This window comes from Chinchilla lanigera, unplaced genomic scaffold (assembly GCF_000276665.1).
Source record: "Chinchilla lanigera isolate Chin_1 unplaced genomic scaffold, ChiLan1.0 scaffold00066, whole genome shotgun sequence".
In the NCBI taxonomy this organism is placed as follows: Eukaryota; Metazoa; Chordata; class Mammalia; order Rodentia; family Chinchillidae; genus Chinchilla; species Chinchilla lanigera.
In genome coordinates, this window is record NW_004955467.1 from 5413902 (window position 1) to 5435897 (window position 21996).

The 21996-nt window shown below is 41.0% G+C and overlaps 1 protein-coding gene across 6 annotated transcripts in view; it reads right to left on the reverse strand.

Annotated features, from left to right (window-relative positions):
• Dnah9 (dynein, axonemal, heavy chain 9) overlaps nucleotides 1-21996 on the reverse strand; it is a 319645-nt gene that overhangs the window by 56402 nt on the left and 241247 nt on the right. For 5 of the 6 annotated variants that reach the window (XM_013522070.1, XM_005399351.1, XM_005399353.1 and 2 more), the window contains 4 exons: nucleotides 20697-20861; nucleotides 15844-15984; nucleotides 10132-10302; nucleotides 8538-8660 (listed from right to left, as the gene is read on the reverse strand). In XM_013522070.1, the coding sequence (XP_013377524.1) occupies nucleotides 8538-8660; nucleotides 10132-10302; nucleotides 15844-15984; nucleotides 20697-20861 (600 nt within the window). The remainder of the gene's footprint in view (nucleotides 1-8537; nucleotides 8661-10131; nucleotides 10303-15843; nucleotides 15985-20696; nucleotides 20862-21996) is intronic. The other variant, XM_013522071.1, reaches the window with a different exon arrangement.

The window sequence follows — 21996 nt, forward strand, 5'->3', positions numbered from 1 at the left end:
TTCCATTGCATATTGTTACCTTCAAATCAGTTGCTCAGACCACCAGACACAAGCATGCACAATCAATCAAAACATAAAAAATTGTAAGCATTAACTGTTCATTTCAATACACCATCAGACATCAGCAAAATTGTTGTATAGATTCAAGGCAATCCCAATTAAAATACCATTAGTATACCTTACAGTTCTAGAGAAAACATTTCTGAAGTTCATCTGGAACCAGAAGAGGCCTAGAATAGCAAAAGCAATCTTGGGAAACAAAGGAAAGGCAGGAGGCATCATAAATCCTGACTTAAAATTATATTACAAAGCTACTGTGATAAAATCAGCATGGTACTGACACAAAAACAGACCTGAAGATCAATGGAGCAGATTAGAAGATATAGATACAACTACAAACACACTCAGTCACCTTATCTTCGACAAAGGGGCCAAACATGTTGAATGAAAAGAAGATAGCATCTTTAATAAATGGTGCTGGAAGAACTCGCTTTCCACATGTCGAAGACTAAAACTAGACCCATGTCTTTCACCATGCACTACATTAAAGCCAAAATAGATCAAAGATCTAAATATTAAAACAGAAACACTAAATCTATTAGAAGAGAAAGTAGGTAAAAATCTTGAAGACAAAGAGTTCATGAACAAAAACCAAACTGCACAGGAAATACTTCAAAGAATCAACAACTGGGATCTCATCTTATTGAAAAGTTTTTGCACATCTAAAGAAATCACTAATAAAGTAAAAAGAAAACCCATGAATTGGGAAAAAATTTTAGACAACTGCCCCTCAGACAAAGTACATCTATCTAGGACATATAAAGAATTAAAAAAAATCAGGCCCCCCAAATTCAAAGACCCAATCCCAAAATGGGCATCTTTTGCTTCAAAAGAAGCAAACTTCTCTAATGAATACAAACTTCTCTAATGAAGACATACTAATGGAGAATAAATACATGAAAAAATGTTCAATGTCATTAGTCATCCGAGAAATGCAAATTAAAACAACACTGAGATTCCATCTCATTCCAGAAAAAATGGCTATCATCAAGAAATCAACCAATAACAAATGCTGGAGAGGCTGTGGGGAGAAAGGAACACTACTGCACTGCTGGTGGGGGTGTAGATTGGTGAAACCACTGTAGAAATCAATTTGGAGATTCCTTACAAAACTAGAATTGGAAGTCCCATTTAACTCAGCTCTTCCCCTTCTGGGTATTTTCCCAGAAGAATTAAAGACATTATACCACAGCGATATATGTGCACCCATGTTCATAGCAGCACAATTTGTTATAGCTAAATCTTGGAAACAACCCAGATGCCCATCCACTGAGGAACGGATAAAAAAGATATGATATTTTTATACAATGGAATATTACTCAGCTATTAAAAAAAGATAATTTCGAGGCTTTTGTAGGTGAATGGACACAACTAGAGACGGTACTCATAAGTGAGATAAATTGGACCCAGATGGGTAAACATCATATTGTCTCCTTGGTATAGGAACCTGAAAGACTAGGCAAAACTCAGAATGTACAATAGATGGTATGAAAGGGAAAGAAATTGCTCAGAGGAAGGAATGACTGGGATGAGGGAAAGAAGAAAAAAGAAAAAAGGAATGCAAAATATAAATATATATATGAAAGTCTGTCCTTTTATCTATCAAGTTGTCTCTAGAATCACTGGTTTTGTATTAATGCCAACTCTTAAATTTTCCCATGGTTGCCTATTTCTATAAGGATTAAGTCTAAATGCATAAATGGTAATAATTGGATCTCTTCATTTGGTGCCTTCCTTTAATATTTAAAATGTCCTGCAATGCCTCTAACCTTATTATTATTATTTTGTTCTTTTGTTTTTTGTCTTACTACCTAGTTTAGGCTGGCCTTGGCCTCACTATGTAGACCAGGCTGGCCTTGAACTCATAGTGATCTGTAGTGATCCTCCTGCCTCAGCCTCCCAAGTGCTGGGATTACAGGTGTGTGCCACCACAGCTGGCTTCTGCCCCCAACCTTAGAAGCCCGTCTGATTCATTCCCTTGTTTACACTGTTTCCATCATATGTAAGACTCTGGTATCTTCTCCAAACTTTAGTCTTCCCTTTACTTGTGCTGGACATGCTTATTATTAGTCAAGGCACAGCAAGTTTTCAAGCCCAGTTCAAAGTCAGCAAGCTCCCTCAGTCACACCCTCCATAACCCAGAACCCAGCATTTTCATCCCTTTGCGGAGTGCTTAGTGCTACTCACAGAGCTGAAATCTCCAGCAGTCACTCCATTTTTTGATATTTGATTTCTGGTAACTTTTAATTCTTATCCTTCCCTTTTCCCCTTCTGCCCCATCTCTGAGCAAGATGGCAAGCAAGCCTGGGCACACCTTCCTCAGAAGCTGGAGGGAAGCTGTACCAGGTGATTCCTTGCGCAGGAGTCCTTCCCCACCTGTAACTACCAAGCCAGTCTCCCTTAGGGCTCTCGCAAGACACTTTCAGGCTGCTGGGAATGCGTCTACTCTCCCCAGAAAGCCTCATTACTAGAGCAATGATTTTCATATCTTCTTGTGTGTGACATCACTAGTCTTGACATTGAGATCAGATTTCATGTGGATGGGGTTCACCCTTCTTCTCCAGCGTGTCCACATCACCATCGCTCATGTGGACAGAAAGGACTCATCGTCCTTCCGTTATTACTCAACTCTGATGCGTTTGGCTTCTTCAAAGCTTGACTTTATTAAAGCAGTTAGTGCCATGAATTTTAAGGTGCCCAATACTTTCTTAATTCATTCATCCATCCGTTCTTTTGATACTTATTGAAAGCCTACTATGTCCTGGGACTTAGGAATATAGCGTTAAGCAAAACAAAACAAGATACAGGCTTTCAAGAAACTTATAGTTCTAAGTTAAGGAGAAATTTGATGAGAGATCTTGGGAAGCATGTAGAATTCTGCTGGGTAGAGATGGAGAGTTGAGAAAGACATTTTATGGGAATTATTAGAAACAGACAGAGCCTGGAGGGCAGGGCATGAAAAAATGCAGGGTGATTTCAGTAGAGAATATTTATGGGCAACAAGGACAAGGCAAAGCTACAGAAAGACAAATACACTGCACCTGGGCTCGACTGCACTCTTCTTCCATGAGGATGACGCACGTCCTTTTGAGGTAGGAGGTAGAACCAGACACATAAACAAGAGGCCATGGGGCAAAAATTGAGAAAATGGACAGAGCAAGGATGACCATGTCAAAACATCAGGAAATGATCAGATAAAGTTATCCTGTCCTCCCATCCCACCTGCCAGCCATGTGCAAAACCAAAAACACATGACCCTCACCTGCATCCCACCTCATTTACATGGTAGTTTTGACATCCCCCCAGCCATGGGCTTTGGTGTGACACACCCTCTGAAATCCTTGTATGGTCAAAATCTCCCCTCCCAACAGGTGGGCCAACTCAGGTATCCCCTTGTCAAGCCCCGACAATGGATATTTCTATAATTGCAGAGCCTTAATTAAAAGACCTAGTTAGTGCCTGCCTCTATCAGGACTGGGGCCGTCAGGTTTTCCTATTGCACCCCACCCACTCTGCAGAGTGTACTTCCTTTTGTTTTTTAAAAATCTTAGCCTTGTTACTCCTAAGTATCATGCTTAGTTCTGTGCTCAGGATACAAAAACACAACGGCTTCCCCGGGACCCTCCATCTGCCAACACCTTCACGTGGGCCTTGCAGGTTCCCGCCTGTACCCTCACCACTGCAGCAAGAAACACATCTTCATCCACACCGAGCAGTGGTGTCGGGGTGCTGTTTAGAAGAGTGAAGGAGGCCTCGGGGGATAGGAGTTCTGGTTCCAGCAGGACAACTTCTGAGCCACTGGCCTTGGAGCCTGTTTCTAAACCTGCATGGGCTTTGGCTTTTTCATGTGGAAAATGAGGCCAGTCATTTTTCTTCATATCTCCTACTCTAATGGAGACACAATGTGTTGAAGATGAGGAAGCCCTCCCTGGCCCTTCCTTAGGGGCGGGCTAGCTATTGAATCGGAATTGCTGGTTTACTTGCTCATTACTCCCACAAGATTGTGAGTCCCCTGTGGGCAAGAGCTTTTTAAGCACTGCCTGGCACTTAGGAAGTGCTCAATTAATCAAGTTTGATGTCTGGGCAGCCAGCAGGAGGGCCCTTGATGGGTTGAGAAAAGCTGCAACTGCTGTCATTATTTCTCTCTGTGTGGAGGAATCGACTTTCATCTTCTTCCAGGCAGTCTCTCACTCTCTCTTCCCGGCTTGCACCATCATTAACCCTTCTGCAGTCCTATTACCTCCTCTGGCATCTCCACAAAACAGCAAATTACAGCGTGATCTGTGCTCCCAGCTGCCGGGACTGTGTCTGAAACACACTGTCTTGAAGCTCTGGATTGAACACAATTGCAACGTTTAATCTCCCAAATGAGGGAAAGGGATTTCTAGCCTTCTAATAAGCTAAATGGAAATGACTAATTAACCTAATTACTTTGGACTGTGTAGTAAACTACAACTGAGCTAAGCTGGCTATCAGAGTGGTAGTGAGGGGCCTTTTGAAAGCTCACAAAGAAATACATCACAGGTGAAGTTTTCTAATGGAGAATGGACCGCGCTATTCTCTTAAAATCCAACATCTGATGGAACTGAAAATATCCTTACAAAGGATAATAATAAAAGCACGGTTTTATCACAGAGTTCATTCATTACCTGCTTATCAGTTCTTCTGGGGAGACAAGGCAATCAACCTTCCTCATTAGATAGAACGCTTTAAAATTTTTTTATTATGTCCCATTCAATTATACTTATTTTGTTTCTTTCGGCCAAAATCCAAGTGAACACTTTAGAAGGGTGTTTGTCAAAGACTTTGCCAATATGTACTACATATTTCATTGTGCTTCACCTGTGCACATCCTGGACTACCATGCTTGATTTGATGGATCTGGACTTTGCTGCTCCACAAAACAAATGAGAGAGAGAGAGAGAGAGAGAGAGAGAGAGAGAGAGAGAGAGAGAGAGCGCGAGAGAAATTCATTCATTTGCAAAAGATTTTGAAAGCCAGATGAGCTCAGCTCACAAAACAAAACAAAAAAGCAGAGTGAAATAAAGCAAAGCAAAGCAAAGACAACCAAGCAATCCATTCTGTGAGAAGAGTGGGGGAATGGCACTGCACAATAGCTTCCGAGTTGAGCTATATGAAATGAAAACCTGTGAATCGCATATTCTTCTTGACTTCGGCTGCAGAGGGCTTTGTTAGGTGACAGAAAGGAACTGGACTTGGCCCAATCGGCCAGTTCCTGAAAGTTTCTCATCTGGACAAATTCTATCAGGCACAACCCTGTATCAACCACAGCATGTATACATCTTATAGCTGGGTAATTAAAAGTCATAATTGTTACGGAGCGAATTGTTCCCCTTCAAATTATATTGAAAAACAAACCTCTCAGACCTGTGAATGTGACCTTACTTGAAAATAAAGTTTTTGTAGATGCAATCAATTTACGACGAAGTCACTAGGTTGGGCTCTATTCCAATGTGACTAGTGCCTCATTAATAAAGGAAAGATGTAAGGAAACACAGAAGGAAGTTCCACAGCCAGGGGAAGACTGTGAAATCAGAGTCTGGGGTTGGGTCCGTGGTCCTCATAGCAAGGAACGCCAGAGGTTACCAGAAGGTGAAAAGGCAAGGGCACATGCTCCCCAGAGGACTTAGAGGGGGCCATGGCTTTGCCAGCACATTAATTTCAGGCTTCTTCTCTCTGCACCTGTGAGAGAATACATTTCTGTTGTTTTCAGCTATTCAGTCTATAGCCCTTTGTTATGATACCTTAGGAAGTAAGTACAACCATTACAGCCCTTATCAGCTCGCAGAACTGAACATTTACTTTGTATCTGGCACAGCTTGTGAGGGAGGTGCTGCAGTGGCCATTTCGTAGCTAAAGAGAGACTGAGAAGAATAAAATAAGAGACTGGGTCTGTGGAAACTCGAGCTTGAATGCAGGTATGTCTGCCTCTAGAGCCTGTGCTCAATACTTCTTCTCTGACGTTGCTCTGGTTCTGCAAAATACCTTCCATGAAGACAGAAGACTGTAAGACGTTATCGTCAGGCTTTGGGGCCATACTGTCCTCAAGATACCTCTGGTCGTGAGTGACTACTTAACACTAGAAATGCAGTTAGTTTAACAATGTAACTGAGAGAGGAAGCTTTTTTCTTTCTTTTTTTTTTTTTTTTTTGAACAGAGCCTGTCTTACCCAGGCTGGCCTTGACCTTCTGAGAGCAAGTAATCCTCTTACCTCAGTCTCCTGAGTAGCTGAGACTACAAGTGCACCCCACCTTACCTGGCTCAGGAACTGGAATTTTAATTGCTCTTAATGTTGATGGTTTTAATTTTTTTTTTTTTTTCGTTTTTTTTTCCATTACCGGGAATCGAACTCACGACCTTGCGCTTGCCAGGCAGGTGCTGTGCCGCTGAGCTAAATCCCCAGCCCCTAATGGTTTTAAATTTTAAGTGAAGAAACTGGAAGCTGTTTTAATAATTGGACAACTTTTAAAGACTTTCAGGACAACTTAGGTAAATGAATCATTAGAAAAAAGAGTTGCTTCAACTCTAATTTTTATCAAATATAAATACAAGTATTTCTAATGAAAATTTAACATCTGAATTCTGATGAGTTATAGATATAGAAAATATAGCTGGGCACAGTGGTGAATGCCTGTTATCCCAGCTTGCAGACCCAACCTGGCCTATCACTTACTTCCTTTTTTTAAAAAAAATTTTACCTCTGTTGTTTTTTGTTTTGTTTTATTTCTTGCTTCTTTTGTTTGTTTTTGGTACCGGGAATCAAACTCATGACCTCAAGCCTGCCACCCAGGCACTTATGCCACTGGCCCTATCACTTACTTTCATCAGTAAAATTTTATGAGAACTCAGCAGTATGCATTGATGTATGGAGCTTTGGGGTGCTTCAATAGCTGCCTAAAAACAGTATTAACTCTGTGACCCATTAGAGAAAAAAAATTGATGACTTCTGATTTAGATACAGTCCTAAAGTTGATTAAAAGAATACTTACAGCCTCTGAAAAAGAAGTTTTGAGTAATGGTAGCATTAGTGAAATTAACCTAGAATTCCCTAAGATGACTTCTTTTAATGGAAACATCATGCATGTAAATGATTAAGTTTTGGGTTTTCGTTATAAAGTAAATCAGCTTGAATTGATCTCAAGGGAATTATATTAAGCTAACAGGCCAATTCCAAAAGGTTTTATGCTGTATATTTTCATTTAAATAATATCCTTGAGATGGAATTATTACACAGTGAAGAAGTAATTAGTGGTTGGGTGGTATTAGGAATTAGGACAATGTGAGGATAAAAGGCCAACACTAGAAATCTTTGTAATGCTAGAAGTTTCTGCTTTTTTACTGTGGTAGTGATTACACAAATCTATACGTGTGATAAAATGAAACATACGTGCATACACATGAGTGCATATAAAACTGGTAAAATCAGAATAAAACTGGTGGATCATATCAATGTAAATTTCCTGAGCATGTTAATATACTCTAGTATTGTAAGATATTAGCATTATAGGAAACTGGGAAAAAGTGACATCTCTGTATTATTTCATACAATTGCCTGGGAATACAAAATGACCTGTAAGACTTTTAGTGTGCAGGTGCTGGTCCAAGGGACCCATTTCAGTGAGGACTGCAGAGTTGTTCACATGGAGTGTGGGCCTTAGACTCTCTGCAGCTGGGATTAGCTTCATCCTCATTTCTTGCCAGGAATCATGTTAGGCGCCCAGTATGTAGGCATAGTCCCCACTGAAGGGATCTTCCACTGTATGATCTTTTCAACATTCATAGAATTCCAACCAACTATGTCACGTAACATGGAATGAAAAGGGGTTTTATATCCAACATAGAGCAAATGTGTGTCCTGGATTTGTTCTGCATAAGTGGTGTGGCCTCAGTTTCCTCATATGTTAAATGGGGACAAATAATACCTATTGCCTAGATGAACATGAGAATGAAATAATACCATTGCCCACATGAACATGAGAATGAGGTTAGATAGTGCACTTCCAAGGCAATCGATATACAGGCATCCCAGGCTAGAACACAGGTCCTGGTCGGAGTCTGAGTTTAGATTCACATGGAGATTCCTGAACATAGCCTGTGACCTCTTTCTTCTCTGGATATTTCTGACAGCATCTCCGCAACAGTCCCAACGACTCACCAGATAGCCCATATTCTAGCCCTAAGCCCTGGCAGCTCAGATAATTAAGACAAGCTCATAGGGACTGTCCATTCCTTCCGGGCTGGAGGCAGAGCCCTCGTGCAGCAGAATGCACCTGCACCCTCTCTGCAGCAGCAGGAAGGGTGAACTTGTGGTGAGGTGCAGGAAAAAGGATGCACCTATATGCAACCCAGATTCATCCTTGAATTCCAAAAGAGAGGCCCTCAGATGTTGTGGGGGCGAGTGTCAGGGAAAACCTCTGAGAAGAGAACTTCACTTACTTCTAGGGTTCAGCACTGACCTTGATGCCTCCCCAGGCCTGATGGGAGAGGAAGTCCACCGGGCTGAGTGCGCCTGCCTGCACTGGAGATCGAAGCAAGAAATCCAACTCTGCTGCATTGACTTCCTGGTTCACAAGGAGAATCTGTAACATGGAGAAGCAATGGTTTCTTCAGTTTGTGTAGACCACAGGGTTCTGGGTATTTTAGGTGTTGTCATTCAGTGTAATTATTGGTGGTTCTAGCACTAGAGCTTATCCACCAATGTGGAGAGATGAAGAAAGTGTATATTTATGCAAAACATTTCTGTGTGGATCTGTTCACCCCAAATATCAGAGTGGTTTAAATGCCCACAATGGATGGCTACATATCTTGCTTAGCAACAATTTATTATTTATCCATCATAAATGCCATTAAATATGTGCCTGCAATTCAACTGAGCAGATGACACGTACAAATGACATGAGCTGAGGAAAGTATCAAAATAACATAAGAATATATGCAAAACAGAAATGCGTATACGAATCAGTAATGTGGAAGAGATTCTTTTTCATAACAATAATGATTTTTATCAATAATATGATAGGGAGTGACCAGCAAGCTGGTGAGAGGAAGGGATTAATTTGACTAAACTTTTCATAAGTACTTTCGAAGTGGGTCATGGAGAAGCTGCCGATGGGAATTTTCAGACAGGAAGGAAGGACTTCCCAGGGAGGAAGAGATGGAAAGTGCAGAGGCTTGGAAGGAGAGTTAAAAGGGTGTGTACAAAGAGAGAAAAGCCTTTGGCTTGATTGGAGATATGAGTCAATGAGAAGTAAAGGCCCAAGTTTTTTTGAGAAGGCCAAGCTGTTTTCTGGCCTGGAGCTGCGAATACAGAGGGTGAGGGGAATAGGCACTTTAAAGCTTATCCATGAACTCGGGCTTTGGAACACGCAAACAGAGTCAGCACACGATAATGATAGAATGTCTCATTTTAGAGTTGGAGGGAGCCTTTGAGATAATCTAGTCTGTAACAACAACATATTTATTGAAAAAAATCCCAGTTGCAAATGATTAGTGGAATAGTACAGGGAAGTAAATTTCTGATATTGAAATTAAATGGAAGACCTTAAAGATGCCTGTTGTTCACTAGTTTTGAGAACCAAAGCTGTTGAAAACCTTCAAAGGTGATGGCTATTCCACCTATAGAAAGTTCTTTGTGATTTCTTATCCCTGGCAAAGATGGGTCAGTTAATCTGCTCTAATGGTGGATAAATATTGATGGAGCTAAAGTTCTTACAGCATCTGCAAAGCAGCTCATAGTTGGCATGAACACCTAGTACCATCTTCAGTCTTGGTTTCGATTGCCTTGTAGTAGCTGCTGGAGGAATATTTTGAGAGGGCTCTCACATTGTCCAGGATTAGCAAGCAAAAGTGCCATGGTTGATTAAGCATGTCCTTCATGGGTGGGTCCCTGGTGGGCTATCATGTATGCACCATACTGGACCTTCTTGTCTGATCCCTCTACCCACACATAGTCTGGACTTTGGGATGTGATATTAGAAGAGGACTTTTTAAAAATACTTGTTGGATACTAAAAATGAACATTTTTTGGAGACTTTTTCAATTTACTTTTACCTGAAAGGTGAGCTGAGCAAGATAGGTGAGCTTATCACACTCGAAGAGCCCGCGGGTGGTGTACTGGTACACAGAGAAGGTTATGCTGTCTATTAGATTGGTCACCCGCTCCCTGAGGCGCTCATCAGGAGCAGCCCTCTCCACAGCCTTCTGGAAGACGATGCTGAAGGCCTGAGGACAGAAGGTGGCACATGGACATGAACTGTCTTTGTATATATGAGTAGTATTACCTGTGAAGAATATAATTTTCCACCCCTCCCATAGAACGTTTGCCAGTGTATTCTACCAAGAAGAGACAAACGCAGCCAGATGTGCTATTTGTGCTTGGTTTGTTCATATGAAATATTACACTGCTATAGGGGCTGCTGTGGTTTGAATACAGTTTGTTCCTTCCGAAATTCATTTTGGAGTTTTCTTCCTATTGTAAGACATTTAGAGGGCGAACTTAGTTGAACTATGAAGTCCAAAATTGTGACTTTAGGGAGCTCATTGAAATTAGACAGAGGAGTCAGGGTACGGCACCCAGGACTGAATTCTGGTGGCTTTAGAAGAAGGAGAGAGACCAGGACATGTACGTTTACTCCTTGTTGTGTCCATGTGATACCCCGCACCATCTCAGGACTCTGCCAGGAACTAGGTCATCCCAAGATGCAACCTCTCAACTGTGGACAAAGAACTCTGAGCCAAATAAATCCCTGTTCTTTCTATGTCACCCGGTCTTTTGTATTGTGTTATTAGCAAAAGAAGGTGGTATAATACAGGGGAGCACAGAGAAGAGCCTGTAGTTTTGATAAATGGTAAATAAATATCCAGCAGCCAAATATTTAAATTGAGTAAGTTTTTGCTGGATAATTAGCTGAATACAAAGTTCACACTATCAGCATCACCAGCTGGGATTAAGGATGCTACGCAGTAGATGATGAAATTCACAGGGAGTAGAAACAATGTTCTATATAAGTTTGTTGTCTAAAACTGACCCTTGCACACACACTTTTTTACTTAATGATTTTTCCTTTTAGTAATGAGAGTCTCAGGTGTTAATTTTTTTGTACTAGCTTTGCAATCATTCGATCAGGTTGATTCGATGAGAATCATCTCAAGAGCACCCCTTTTTCTCATGGGTGCTTTTGCAGTGGTGGGGAACAGCTTGCATCAGCTTCCTCTCCTGAGCTACACATTATGGGTATGCTATGACAACAATCATGTGAATCAATTTTGTATTATTTTAAACCTAACTCAAGGCTATTTATAAAAATAAATATCTGGAGTGTAGTATTTTAAATGTGATATGAATAGAATGAATCATTGAAATACAAAACGGGATGTAACTGGACCTTTAAATTCTTGGCAGATTTATAGTCTTTCCTTTTGTGGCTTAGGGAAGAAGAAGAAGGAGAAGGAGAAGAAGAGGAAGGAGGAGCAGGAGGAGGAAGAGGAAGAGGAGGAGGAGGAACAGAAGGAGAAAGGGGAAAGGAGAGAGAAAGGGAGGGGGAGGAAGAAAGGGAGGAGAAAAAGTGGAGGAAGAAGAGGAGGATGAAGAAACTTAACTCTAACATCAAGTATTTGATTCTCAATGAAAGTCATCAGATTTGCATCTCAATATTTCTACATTTGCAAAATAGGATAAAATGTGGATTTCTTTCTGCATGTTACAGTTCCATGGTGTTCCTTGTTAACAAAGCCTGTGTGAGAATTTTCTCTTCATAGGGTTTTGATGATCCCAGCGAAATCTTCTGCCCATGTTCAGGCCAATTCATTATGATGTTTACCCTCACTTGGCAGGATTTAGAGGAAGTAATACCTTGTTGGAGCTCATAATGTCCCTTAGGGCCACACAGAGCAATTTGGGAAATTTCCACTTGAAAACTTGAGATAGGATGGATAGTTTTCTCCAGGTGGTTACTCTGGCATTCCTCTAAATTGCTATCTTTATAAAGAAAAACCCAAAAACAACAGTGATCAGTGAAGCTTCTCTAGTTACTAGGTTTTAAATAAAGTGAGTAAGTAATTCACAATTCAGGAAAAGAGCTAAAGACCAAAAAAAGAAAAAGGGGAAAAAAAAAAAACCTGGGGAAAATTAGCATTTTCTTTACACTAGGTTCGTTTTGGCTGTATTTTCCTTTTTCCATCCTGAGAAGCATCTCCCCGCTCCTCTCACTTCTGGGGTGTGAAAAGTGATGGTGCTGCGCCTCCCTGGGTCCTGTGTGCCTCATCTTTCTCCAGAAAGTGTCTTCCACCCACACGCTTTGGTGATTGACTCAAGCTACACTGTAGATAGCAGTCAGCTTTTGTAACATGTTTAGGGCCCATTATCCTTTGCATATTGTCTTGGGAATTTTTATCTTTTCACTTATATGAAAATAATATGAGCAGACTAAAGGCAAGGGCCAGGCCTTATTCACTTTCTTATGCTTCCCTGAGCTTAGCTCAGCTCCTCACATAAAACGGCACTGAAAAATATTTGTGGAATAAATGTCTTCGCCCTTCTAATGCTTGAAAGAGCTTAAGAAAAATATGAGGGGTGTCTAGATCAAAGGCCTTAAATTTAAATATCTTCAGGAGTCAGGTGTATGAGACCAAACAAGGAGGGTACAGACTGCCCCACACAGAGGGCACACGCCCACTGACAGGCAGCAGCTTGCGGCTCCGGTGGACTCACACCATGTGGAAAGTGAGCACAGTGCAGTCAAAACTCCAAATTTTTGTCAGAAACCAGAAATAGGGATTTATATGGATTCTTCTAAAATTATGCCTGTTGATGTTTTTGCAGTTCTGGGTCTTGAACCCAGGCTGGATGAATGCTAGGTGCTTATGCACTCTACCACTGAGCCACAGCCCAATTCTCTTAATCTTTAAATGTTAACCAGTTAAAGTATTTGAAAAACCCTCTGAGGATCAAAGAGAGCAGATGAAGAAGAGCTTCAGTCTCTAGTTTGAGGACAGTGATCTGTGTTGTATTTGCTCCTGTGTCTCTGACGCTTCCCTCTGCCATCTCTTTGAGAAATGGTGTTCCTGCTGCCTCACGTCTCTGCAGCATATACACAACAGCAAAGTGGAGCCTTCCATCATTCTGCAGGAGACCCCGGGCAGGTGCCTTCTTATTCAGGATACCATGGCATCCACATTTGCATCTCATTAACCCTCTCCTAGCTTTTGGTTCAGTTTTGAAGAAAAGTTGACAGTTACTTAAGTTCCATCTTAATCATAGGTTGAATTTTAAATTCATTTAAAACTTGGATCTTGAAGAGTTTTTGCATGTGTAAGAACAAATGCACATGCATACGTATATCTTCGTTGAAAACACACAGAAAACTGGGACACAGACCCACCTGGGGTTCCATGCTGAAAATGCCCTTTCTTTCTGTGCCAGAAATGGGACTTGTAAAGTCCCACCTCAGACAAAGGATAATACCTCAAGACTCCAGTGACCAGTTTTTCTTTTTTCTTTTCCCCCCAAGGCATAGCATTGTTTCTTTGGCATTTTTGAAGGTCTTTCCCTTTGACACCTATCATTAAGCATTTAAATGTGCTTTCAACTACTGTGATGCTTTGGGTTGAGGACATCTCCCACAGACTTTGTGAGCTCACAGGTAAGGCCTTTAGAAGAGGGCTGGACCATGGGGGTGATACAGTTGACTTGCTGTTAGGAGGCAGGGTCTGGCTGGAAGAGGTGTGTCACTGGAGGAGGGACCCAGAAGGATATATTTCCCTCCCCGGCAGCTCTCTTCTCTTTCAGCTTCCTGGGTGCCGTGGGTGAGCAGCTTTCCTCTGTGGCATGCCACACCATTTCTGCATTGGAGCTAGGTGGTCAGGGCTATAACTGTGAGCCAGAATAACCCTCTCCTCCTTTAAGTTTCTGGTTTCGGGTATTGTGTCTCAGGGAAGGGGAATATGTAGCAGCAACAAGAAATGTCTCTAAGACAATGCTCAATGATCAACCCACAAATTGCTATTTGCAATTCTTTTTCTTTTCTTTTTTTTTTTCTTCCTGATACCTGGGATTGAATACAGGGCCTTGCATCTGCTAGATAAGAGCTATACCACTGAGCTTCCTCCTCAGCCATTTTGTTTTACTATATTTTGAGACAGGATCTTGCTTAGTTGCCTGTGCTGGCCTTACTCTTTCAATCCTCTTACCTCAGCCTCCTGAGTAGGTGGATTACAGGCTTGTGCCACCACACCTGGCCTTGGTAATTCTTAATAATAACATGGGGACCCAAAATGCACCTCTTCCTCTTTTCCCCCCAGTAATGGAGATTGAACCTAGTACTTTGCACTGAGCTGTGTCCCTAGCCTTTTTAGTAGTTTTTGTCCTGCCCTGGCTGGCTTTGAATTTGCAATCCTCCTGCCTCAGCCTCCCAGAGTGCTGAGATTATAAGCATGTGCCAACATGTCCGGCTCCACTTTCTCCTTTTTAAACAATAGTGTTTCACTGCTTCTCCTATCAGGAAGCTATTGGTGCAAAGAAACTTACAACATATTTTTGAACACATATTTTGACCACATTTCTTGTATTCAGGAAGAGTCATGGTGGTAGGCTTCTGATACATACCTGCAGTCAGTTCTAGCAACTCTTGGAGCCAGGGAGGTGATCCTACAGTTGCAAAACTAATGCTAACTTTTATGCAGTATTTTCATAAACAATATACATTATCTTATAATTTTTTCATATGTTGCCATACTCTGAATACAAGGCCAAGTATTGCAGTTTAAAAATAAAAACATAAAATACTGTATTTCAAACACAGTGCACAACCAAACTAATGAGACTCTGAGTTAAGGGAAAGGAGTGGAAAATGGTGAAAGGCCATCTCCGTGACTGAACTGCAGTGACCAGCAGCTGTGTCAGTTGTCCACCGCTCACCCCTATCCCCACACCTCACCCTCCACATGGTGAGTTAGCTGGAAACATTTCACAAAGCTGCGCTCTACGTGTGTGTGTGTGAGTGTGCGTGTGTGTGTGTGTGCACACGTGCGTGTGTGTGTAAAATCTCTGTGTCTCTAGGGGCATTTTTTTTTGTCCACTATCCCTTCATACATGTTCATGTTCTCTCTGTTTGTTGGGTCAAACCAATGAAGTTATTTCAAAATGATACGCCATATGTTAATGCCTCTTTAATTGTGGTCTTTTGATAAATGCCCTGGGGAAAAAAGATGTTTGTTCTTCCAGAGATTCATTTAAAATGTATAGGTCTTTATTTTTTCATGAGTAAGATAAGTTTAGTCAGCACTTATAATCTGCTAACAACTTAGCTTTTAGGAATATTTCAATAACCACAGAGCTGTAGCTTTGGGGATATTAGGGTAATAAGGAAAGTAACTTGAAGTTGGCTTACTATGAATGCCTGAGTTAGTCTTTCATCAATACAATTGGTATGTATACAAAATTATCATATTTTAGGCTCTTTGGAGACAGGGATCACTTCCGATGTTTCTTTAGTATCTTCTTCTACACCAGGATGCACAATACCTATCACATTGAATGTGCTTGGGCTTGTGGCACCCCTCTCTGCTCCTTGGGTTACATAAGACCCAGTTAGAGAGATGAGGACTGTAATATTTTTCTGAAGCCAAATGTATCTGCTTTCTGGCTTTGATCTCTAAGACCTGCCATAGTTAATAAAGTACATGGACAAGCGCTCATGGAGTATTGCATTAGCAATATTGTACCGCATTACCACAGTTGTGTAAAGAACTGCAGGTGTCAGTTACCTTAAGGGAGAACTGGTACATCGGGTGAATTTTGCTGAGGTCGTTCATGATGAAGTACAGGAGAGAGGCTCGGGCAGCCGCTGGCCGGTAGTGTTCTCGGGCCTCATTGATTTTTACTTCAGTCAGCTTGGCCTCCTGCACCTGTTGGAAAGCGGAAAGAGTGGTCAACTGTTCAAACCAACCAGAGCATCCATAGAGTCAACTTGGCTGTTCTGTGTGCGTAAATATGTCTGAGTACGGGGCAGAGGGAATGACGATGTAGATGGTGGGTACAGGGCTGAAAAGCCACTGTATTATTTATTCCTCAACAGAGCATGAAGGAGAAAGAATGGATGAAAGACATCCTCGTCTTTCACAAGAATGAGGGTGTCACCGCTTCTGGTTGGGAAGTGTGGATCGTACAGGCTTCTAAGCTCCGTCTTTAGTGAGATGACTTCCTGGAAGGGCAAATCTATCTATCTATCTATCTATCTATCTATCTATCTATCTATCTATCTATCTGTCTACCTATCATCTATCTGTAATAAGTTAGAATAATAAGCAGTGGAATTACAGGGAAAGAAACAATATAATTTTATTTTGAAAAATTTTTATGAAATAATTTTATGTGTAAATTCACAAAAAATTCTTTCAATGGAGTATTTTATCTTCAGAAAATATCACTGTAAATAAAAGTAAGAAAAGAGATCTAAGGAAGAGGGATTTCTATAAGGATATGTCTCTGAATACAAACCTCAATATGCTCTGCCCTTAGACTCCAACACAGAATGAAATACTGATGACCTGTGGGAATCCCACAAGAAAATGCCATGAGCACCATTGAAGATATTCTCACAATGAGCAAACTGCAGGAGAAAGTTTCACCAGAGGGGGCAATTAGAAGATCTCTTCCAAAGCAAGCAGACAAACAAAGAAACAAACCACTTTAAAAACTCCAGAAGGGTTTGCATCCTAGGAAATGAAGATAACTGAATGATATAAAACAGAAGTACAGATGCTGTATGCTCTGGCTTCATTTTTAAGCATTTACATTTCTTTTTTTTCTAAGATAAAAGGTTGGATCTTCTGAAAGAAGAGAGTGGAACAGTCATCAGTGGAGGCCGGGAAGGACAGTGTGAGGGGACAGAGCATGTTAGGAGTAGCAGATAGCAAAGAAAGGATAGGACAAGGACACCCTCAAAAAGAGCAGGCACATCTGAAAAGACTAACTTAAGAACTTTTACAAATAATAATGCAGTTATTTAAATTAAAATGTATAGGTTAAATAATAACCTAGAGTTGAAAAAGAACAAACAAATTGGAAGAAATATCTGAAGAAAGTGTTAGAAAAGTATCTCAAAAAGACAGAAAAATATGTAAGTTTATTAGACTTGGCAGATAAAAGCATAAGATTTAAATACACTTGACAGAAGAAAGTGGCAAACAGAGAGAATGAGGGGAGGGAATATTTGAACCTGTATGAGTTAAGAGTTGTCCAAAGCTGATGAATAACCAGAGCCCTTATCTCAAAGGTGCCTATCACTCTTGGGTATGATATATAAAAATACATTCTCACCAGACAGCGAAATTTCAGAGCACCAAAGATGAAGAGAAAATGTTCAACCCAGAGAGACAAAGTATCTAAAAAGGAATAGCAGTTAGACTGAAAATAGGTTCTCAACAGCAACAAGCTAATAGATGATAAAACAGTAACCAAAAATGTGCAGGAACGATCAGAATTAAAGTTCTCTAAAGTCCTTACATTGCTTTAGAATGAGATATATTGCTTAATTTTAGACTGGGTTACAATATATTTAAGATGTGTATAATAAAGTTAATAAAATAAAATGAATAACCTCAAGAAGAAGGATAAAGAAAATCAATAAAAGAGAAAGAACACATCTCAGTTAGGATGGTTATTATGAAGAAAACAAAACACACATTCTGATGAGAATGTGGAGAAAGAGCAAACCACTATGGCAGACAATTAAGGACAGTCCTCAAAAAAACTAAGACCAGAATTACATTATGACCCAGCAGTCCCAGTACTTGGTATATATCCAAAGGAAATGAAATCAGTAAGTCAAAGAGATATTTACACTGCCATGTTTATTGCAGTTGTATTCACAATAGCAAAAATACAGAGTCAACCAGGGTGTCCACGGACAGATTTGTGGGTAAAGAAATGTGGTATGTACACATAATGAAATATTAATCAACCAAAAGAAAGGATGAAATCCTGCAATTAGTGTCAGAGTAGATAGAATTGGAGCACATCATGTTAAGTGAAATAAACCAAGCACAGTAAGAAAAATAGTCCATGTTTTCATTCATTTGTGGAAGCCAAAACAAACTGATTTCATAGAACTACAGAGGCAAATAGTGGTCATTAGAAAGTGGGTAGGGGAAGCAGAGAGGGTGGATAAGGGGCAGCAAAGCACCGCTAGCGAGGAGGAAATGCTTCTGTTCTACAGCCTCGTAGGGTAAGTATAATTCACAACAATCTACGATAGGCTTCAAAGTAAGTAGATGAGTACAGAGGATTGCAACTTATAGAACTGATTAAAGTTTGAGGAGATGAAAATGCTAATTAATAAGAAACACAAGCTAGGAGACATTAAACTGTTGCATGTAAACATTGTTAATAAATGAAGATTGGTTAAATCCAGGAGTTAAGAGATAAAAGCTCTCAAAGGGGGTACAAAAAAATCACATAATTCCTTAGATTAATGCTACTACAGATACATAGTCTTCAGCCTTCCTGGAGTCCTTAATGTTGTTAATCTCTGTGCCTCTGATAATCTTTTTCTTTTCTTTTATATTTCTAAAATTTTTTATTAGTATGTTTGCCATACGTAATACATTTATCATAGGGAATTGGTACAAGCACATAACACCTTCATTCTTTTTACATCTCTTTCCCTTCCCTTCTCTTCCCCATCCCTTGATCTTTTGATTCCCTTCCCATTGGCAACAGATCTAGCTCCCTGCTAATCCTTTCTTTGCTCTGTGCTGGGGACTGAAACCGTGCCTCACACATTAACGAGTGCCCTACCACTGAGTGACACCACTGGCCCTTTTAAAATTTTTATTTTGAGTGAAGTCTCACTCAGTTTCCCAGGATGGGTTTGAACTTGCAATTCTCATGCCTCAGCCTCTCAAGTACCTGAGGTTACAGGTGTGCACATCCACACCAGCCCACAACAGCTATGGTAAGTTTTCACCCTCTGACCCCCTACCTTGTCACCTTTTCTTCACTCTCAGGAGATAAGCGCCACTCCTGTGCTCCCAAATTAGAGGTGCCACACAGTGACAGTTTGGGTCAGTCACAGACCACATCTACAGTGGGGATTTCATTACATCGCCTGTGATGCCGTAGCTGTCTTAGATTATGCAAGTGTGCTGTATGATGTTCTCCAATGATGTGTTTCTCAAAACATATTCCTGGAGTTAAGCTGTGCATATCTGTCTGTAGAGACCATTAGGAAGGAACCACCTTGATTTCTGCCTCTGTTCTATTCCCTTAATTGTATATCTCCCTACATCAGTTGCTTACATGGACCCATGGGTCACTTATATACTCGTGTTTTCCCCTCATCCCTTATTACATTGGAAATGGACCCTTCATTTTTAAAAGATAGGTGTCACATCTATGAGGTCCATTACACTCTCCTTAATTTTCTCATGTACCCCTCTGCATTAACCACTATCTGTATTAACCATTCCTGTGAGTTCAAACTTCTGTTCAAGTACGCCTTTACTTCAGCATTTCTTGAATATTCCTCACCAAATCCCCAACTTTTGTTATGTGTAAGTGAGAAAGAGAAAAAAGAAGGAAAAGGAACAACAACAATAAAAACAAAAATTTCGAAAAATTTCGGTGTGGTAGCTGGCAGAGAGCAGGTACCCACAAAGGCTCAGTGATGTTAAAGACGGGGTAAAGAAAGCAAAGATGAGGATGAGGGGAGAAGAAAACACGATGGCTGCTTCCGCCCTTTCGTCAGAAAGATCACTTCAACTTGTGTGATGAGTCATCATTATCCACGAGTGGGATGACGTGGTTTGTCTGCCTTGCCCACCACTACTTTTCAGCTTTTCCACTTTGTCCCTACCCAGAAAGCTCCTTCACTTTTGGAGAAATGCCAATAAGTTGGCAGAATGAATTTGAAGAGATCTTGTTTCCAGATACGGTTACAGATGTGTAATATCTTAGAATCAGTATTGTGACTGGTCTTCTGATCCAAGAGGATGCAAAAGGGCCTTTGTGGGCTTGGAGAGCTTTCCTAGTCTGCAGGGAACAATTAAGGAATCGGTCTCTTGCTTAAACCACCTTCTTGTCACCAGGGGAATAAAAACTGTCCAGCACTGAAATAAAGTAAGGGTTATATATTATTGTGATTGCTTTCCAGCTTTTGAGAGTTGAGTTTCCTGGGAAGTCACTGAGGTTTCCTCATTAAAATCAGGCTTGTGAGACTTTGGAAGTCCAGTAGGTTTTATTAGGGTGGAATCTTGCCTCACTCAGCCAATTTTTACAGCAGTGAGATGCTTTAGCTTAAGGGCGATTCCACAAACCGTCTGAGATATTCAGTTGGAGTTACCATCTCCTGTATTTTTTAAAGGAAGCCAAACTGCCAGTTTAAGAGCTTATCAGATGTTTGTGGAGTCAAGATATCGAAAGCACTTTGCAGAAAGTGGCAGTTCTGTAACAGGATAAGAGGTAGTCCTCTCAGAGATCCTGCCTAGCTAGACTTCCTAGAAGGCACTTGGGAAGCCAAAACCAGCATCGAAAAGTCAGACTCAGGCACGAAGAGCAGAGAAAACTGCAGGAGGAGCCATCCTTGGCTACCTTCCTAGACCAGTGAGAATAATGTTACCTTTTTCTCCACTTCTGCAGCTGTCTGCTTGGTGACCTCTAGGTTCTCTACTAAGGCTGTTTCTCCCAGGAAGTTTCCAGATGCTGAGGAGAGGCGAGAAAGCAGATTGTCTTCTAATGTCTTGAGTGTGATTTTGAATCCATTCTGCTGCTTTGTGAGGTCTGACTGCAAGCATCAAGTAAGGAGGAGTCAGGTAGAGATGCTCAGAGGATCCTACTTTTTAAGAGTGGTCTGAATAAATAATTATTCCCGAGTCACAGTTCCTCCCCTTAAAGATAGTAAACTGGAGGCAAAATATCAATTACCATAAGCAGAGAGATGAGCAGCGGAAATGAGCAGACGAATCCAGTCCCAAGTAGACAACAGAGACTCGGCCTGTGTATTTGGTGATTCTGCTCATACAAGCTTAGTCAACCAGATTGAAAATATTTTTAAAAACTGTGTCTGTACTGAACATGTACAGATTTTTCTTGTCCTTATTTCCTGAATAATACAGTACGATGACTATTTATAGACCATTTACATTGTATTAAGTATTATAAGTAATTTAGAGACGACTTGAAGTATGCCGGAGAACTGTGCAGATGCTATGCAAATACTATAGCACCTATACAAATGACTTGAACATCTTGTGACTTTGATATCTGAGGCGGGTCCTTGGCCCAGTGCCCCACCAATCGAGAGAGATGATTGCTCTGAGCATGAGACCTGGGGTAAGGTTTTCCTCTTTTCACTTCAATAATCTCAGCGTGGTTGATCTCAGTCGCTATCCCTAGGGTTGCTGTGCTACGCTCGGCGCAATCTGAGATGGTCAGTGTCACTGGATGGAACTGGCTGCCGTGAATAGAGGGTAGAGCCAAGTTTTAGCTTTGAGGAGGGCCTACGCTATCGCTCTTACTGCTCCCATATGGACAGCTCTCTCTGGATAATTTAAAAGAAAAAAAAAAACCAAACTGTTTTACATAGTTTAGACGTTATGGCTGGAACCTCCCTTAAAACTGGAGAGGGGGCTGGTTTCCAAGTAGATCTCACCTCATCTTCCCTTTCTGACTGGTCAGCTCCATGTTCCAAAGCCCTGGGGACTTTTATTTTTATTTTGGGTCTGGGGAGTCAACTGCAGGCAACTGTAGCTTTCTTTGCTTTTATACAGCCTCTGGGTGCATAGAGACGGCAACTCATGTGGAGGCTTTAGCCATGGTCCTGACCTGTGCTCTGTTTCTTTTTTTTATCAGTACCTGTTTGTGGTCCGTCACAGACACATTCACTGCAGGTGGCTGGTACAGCTACATGACACATCTAA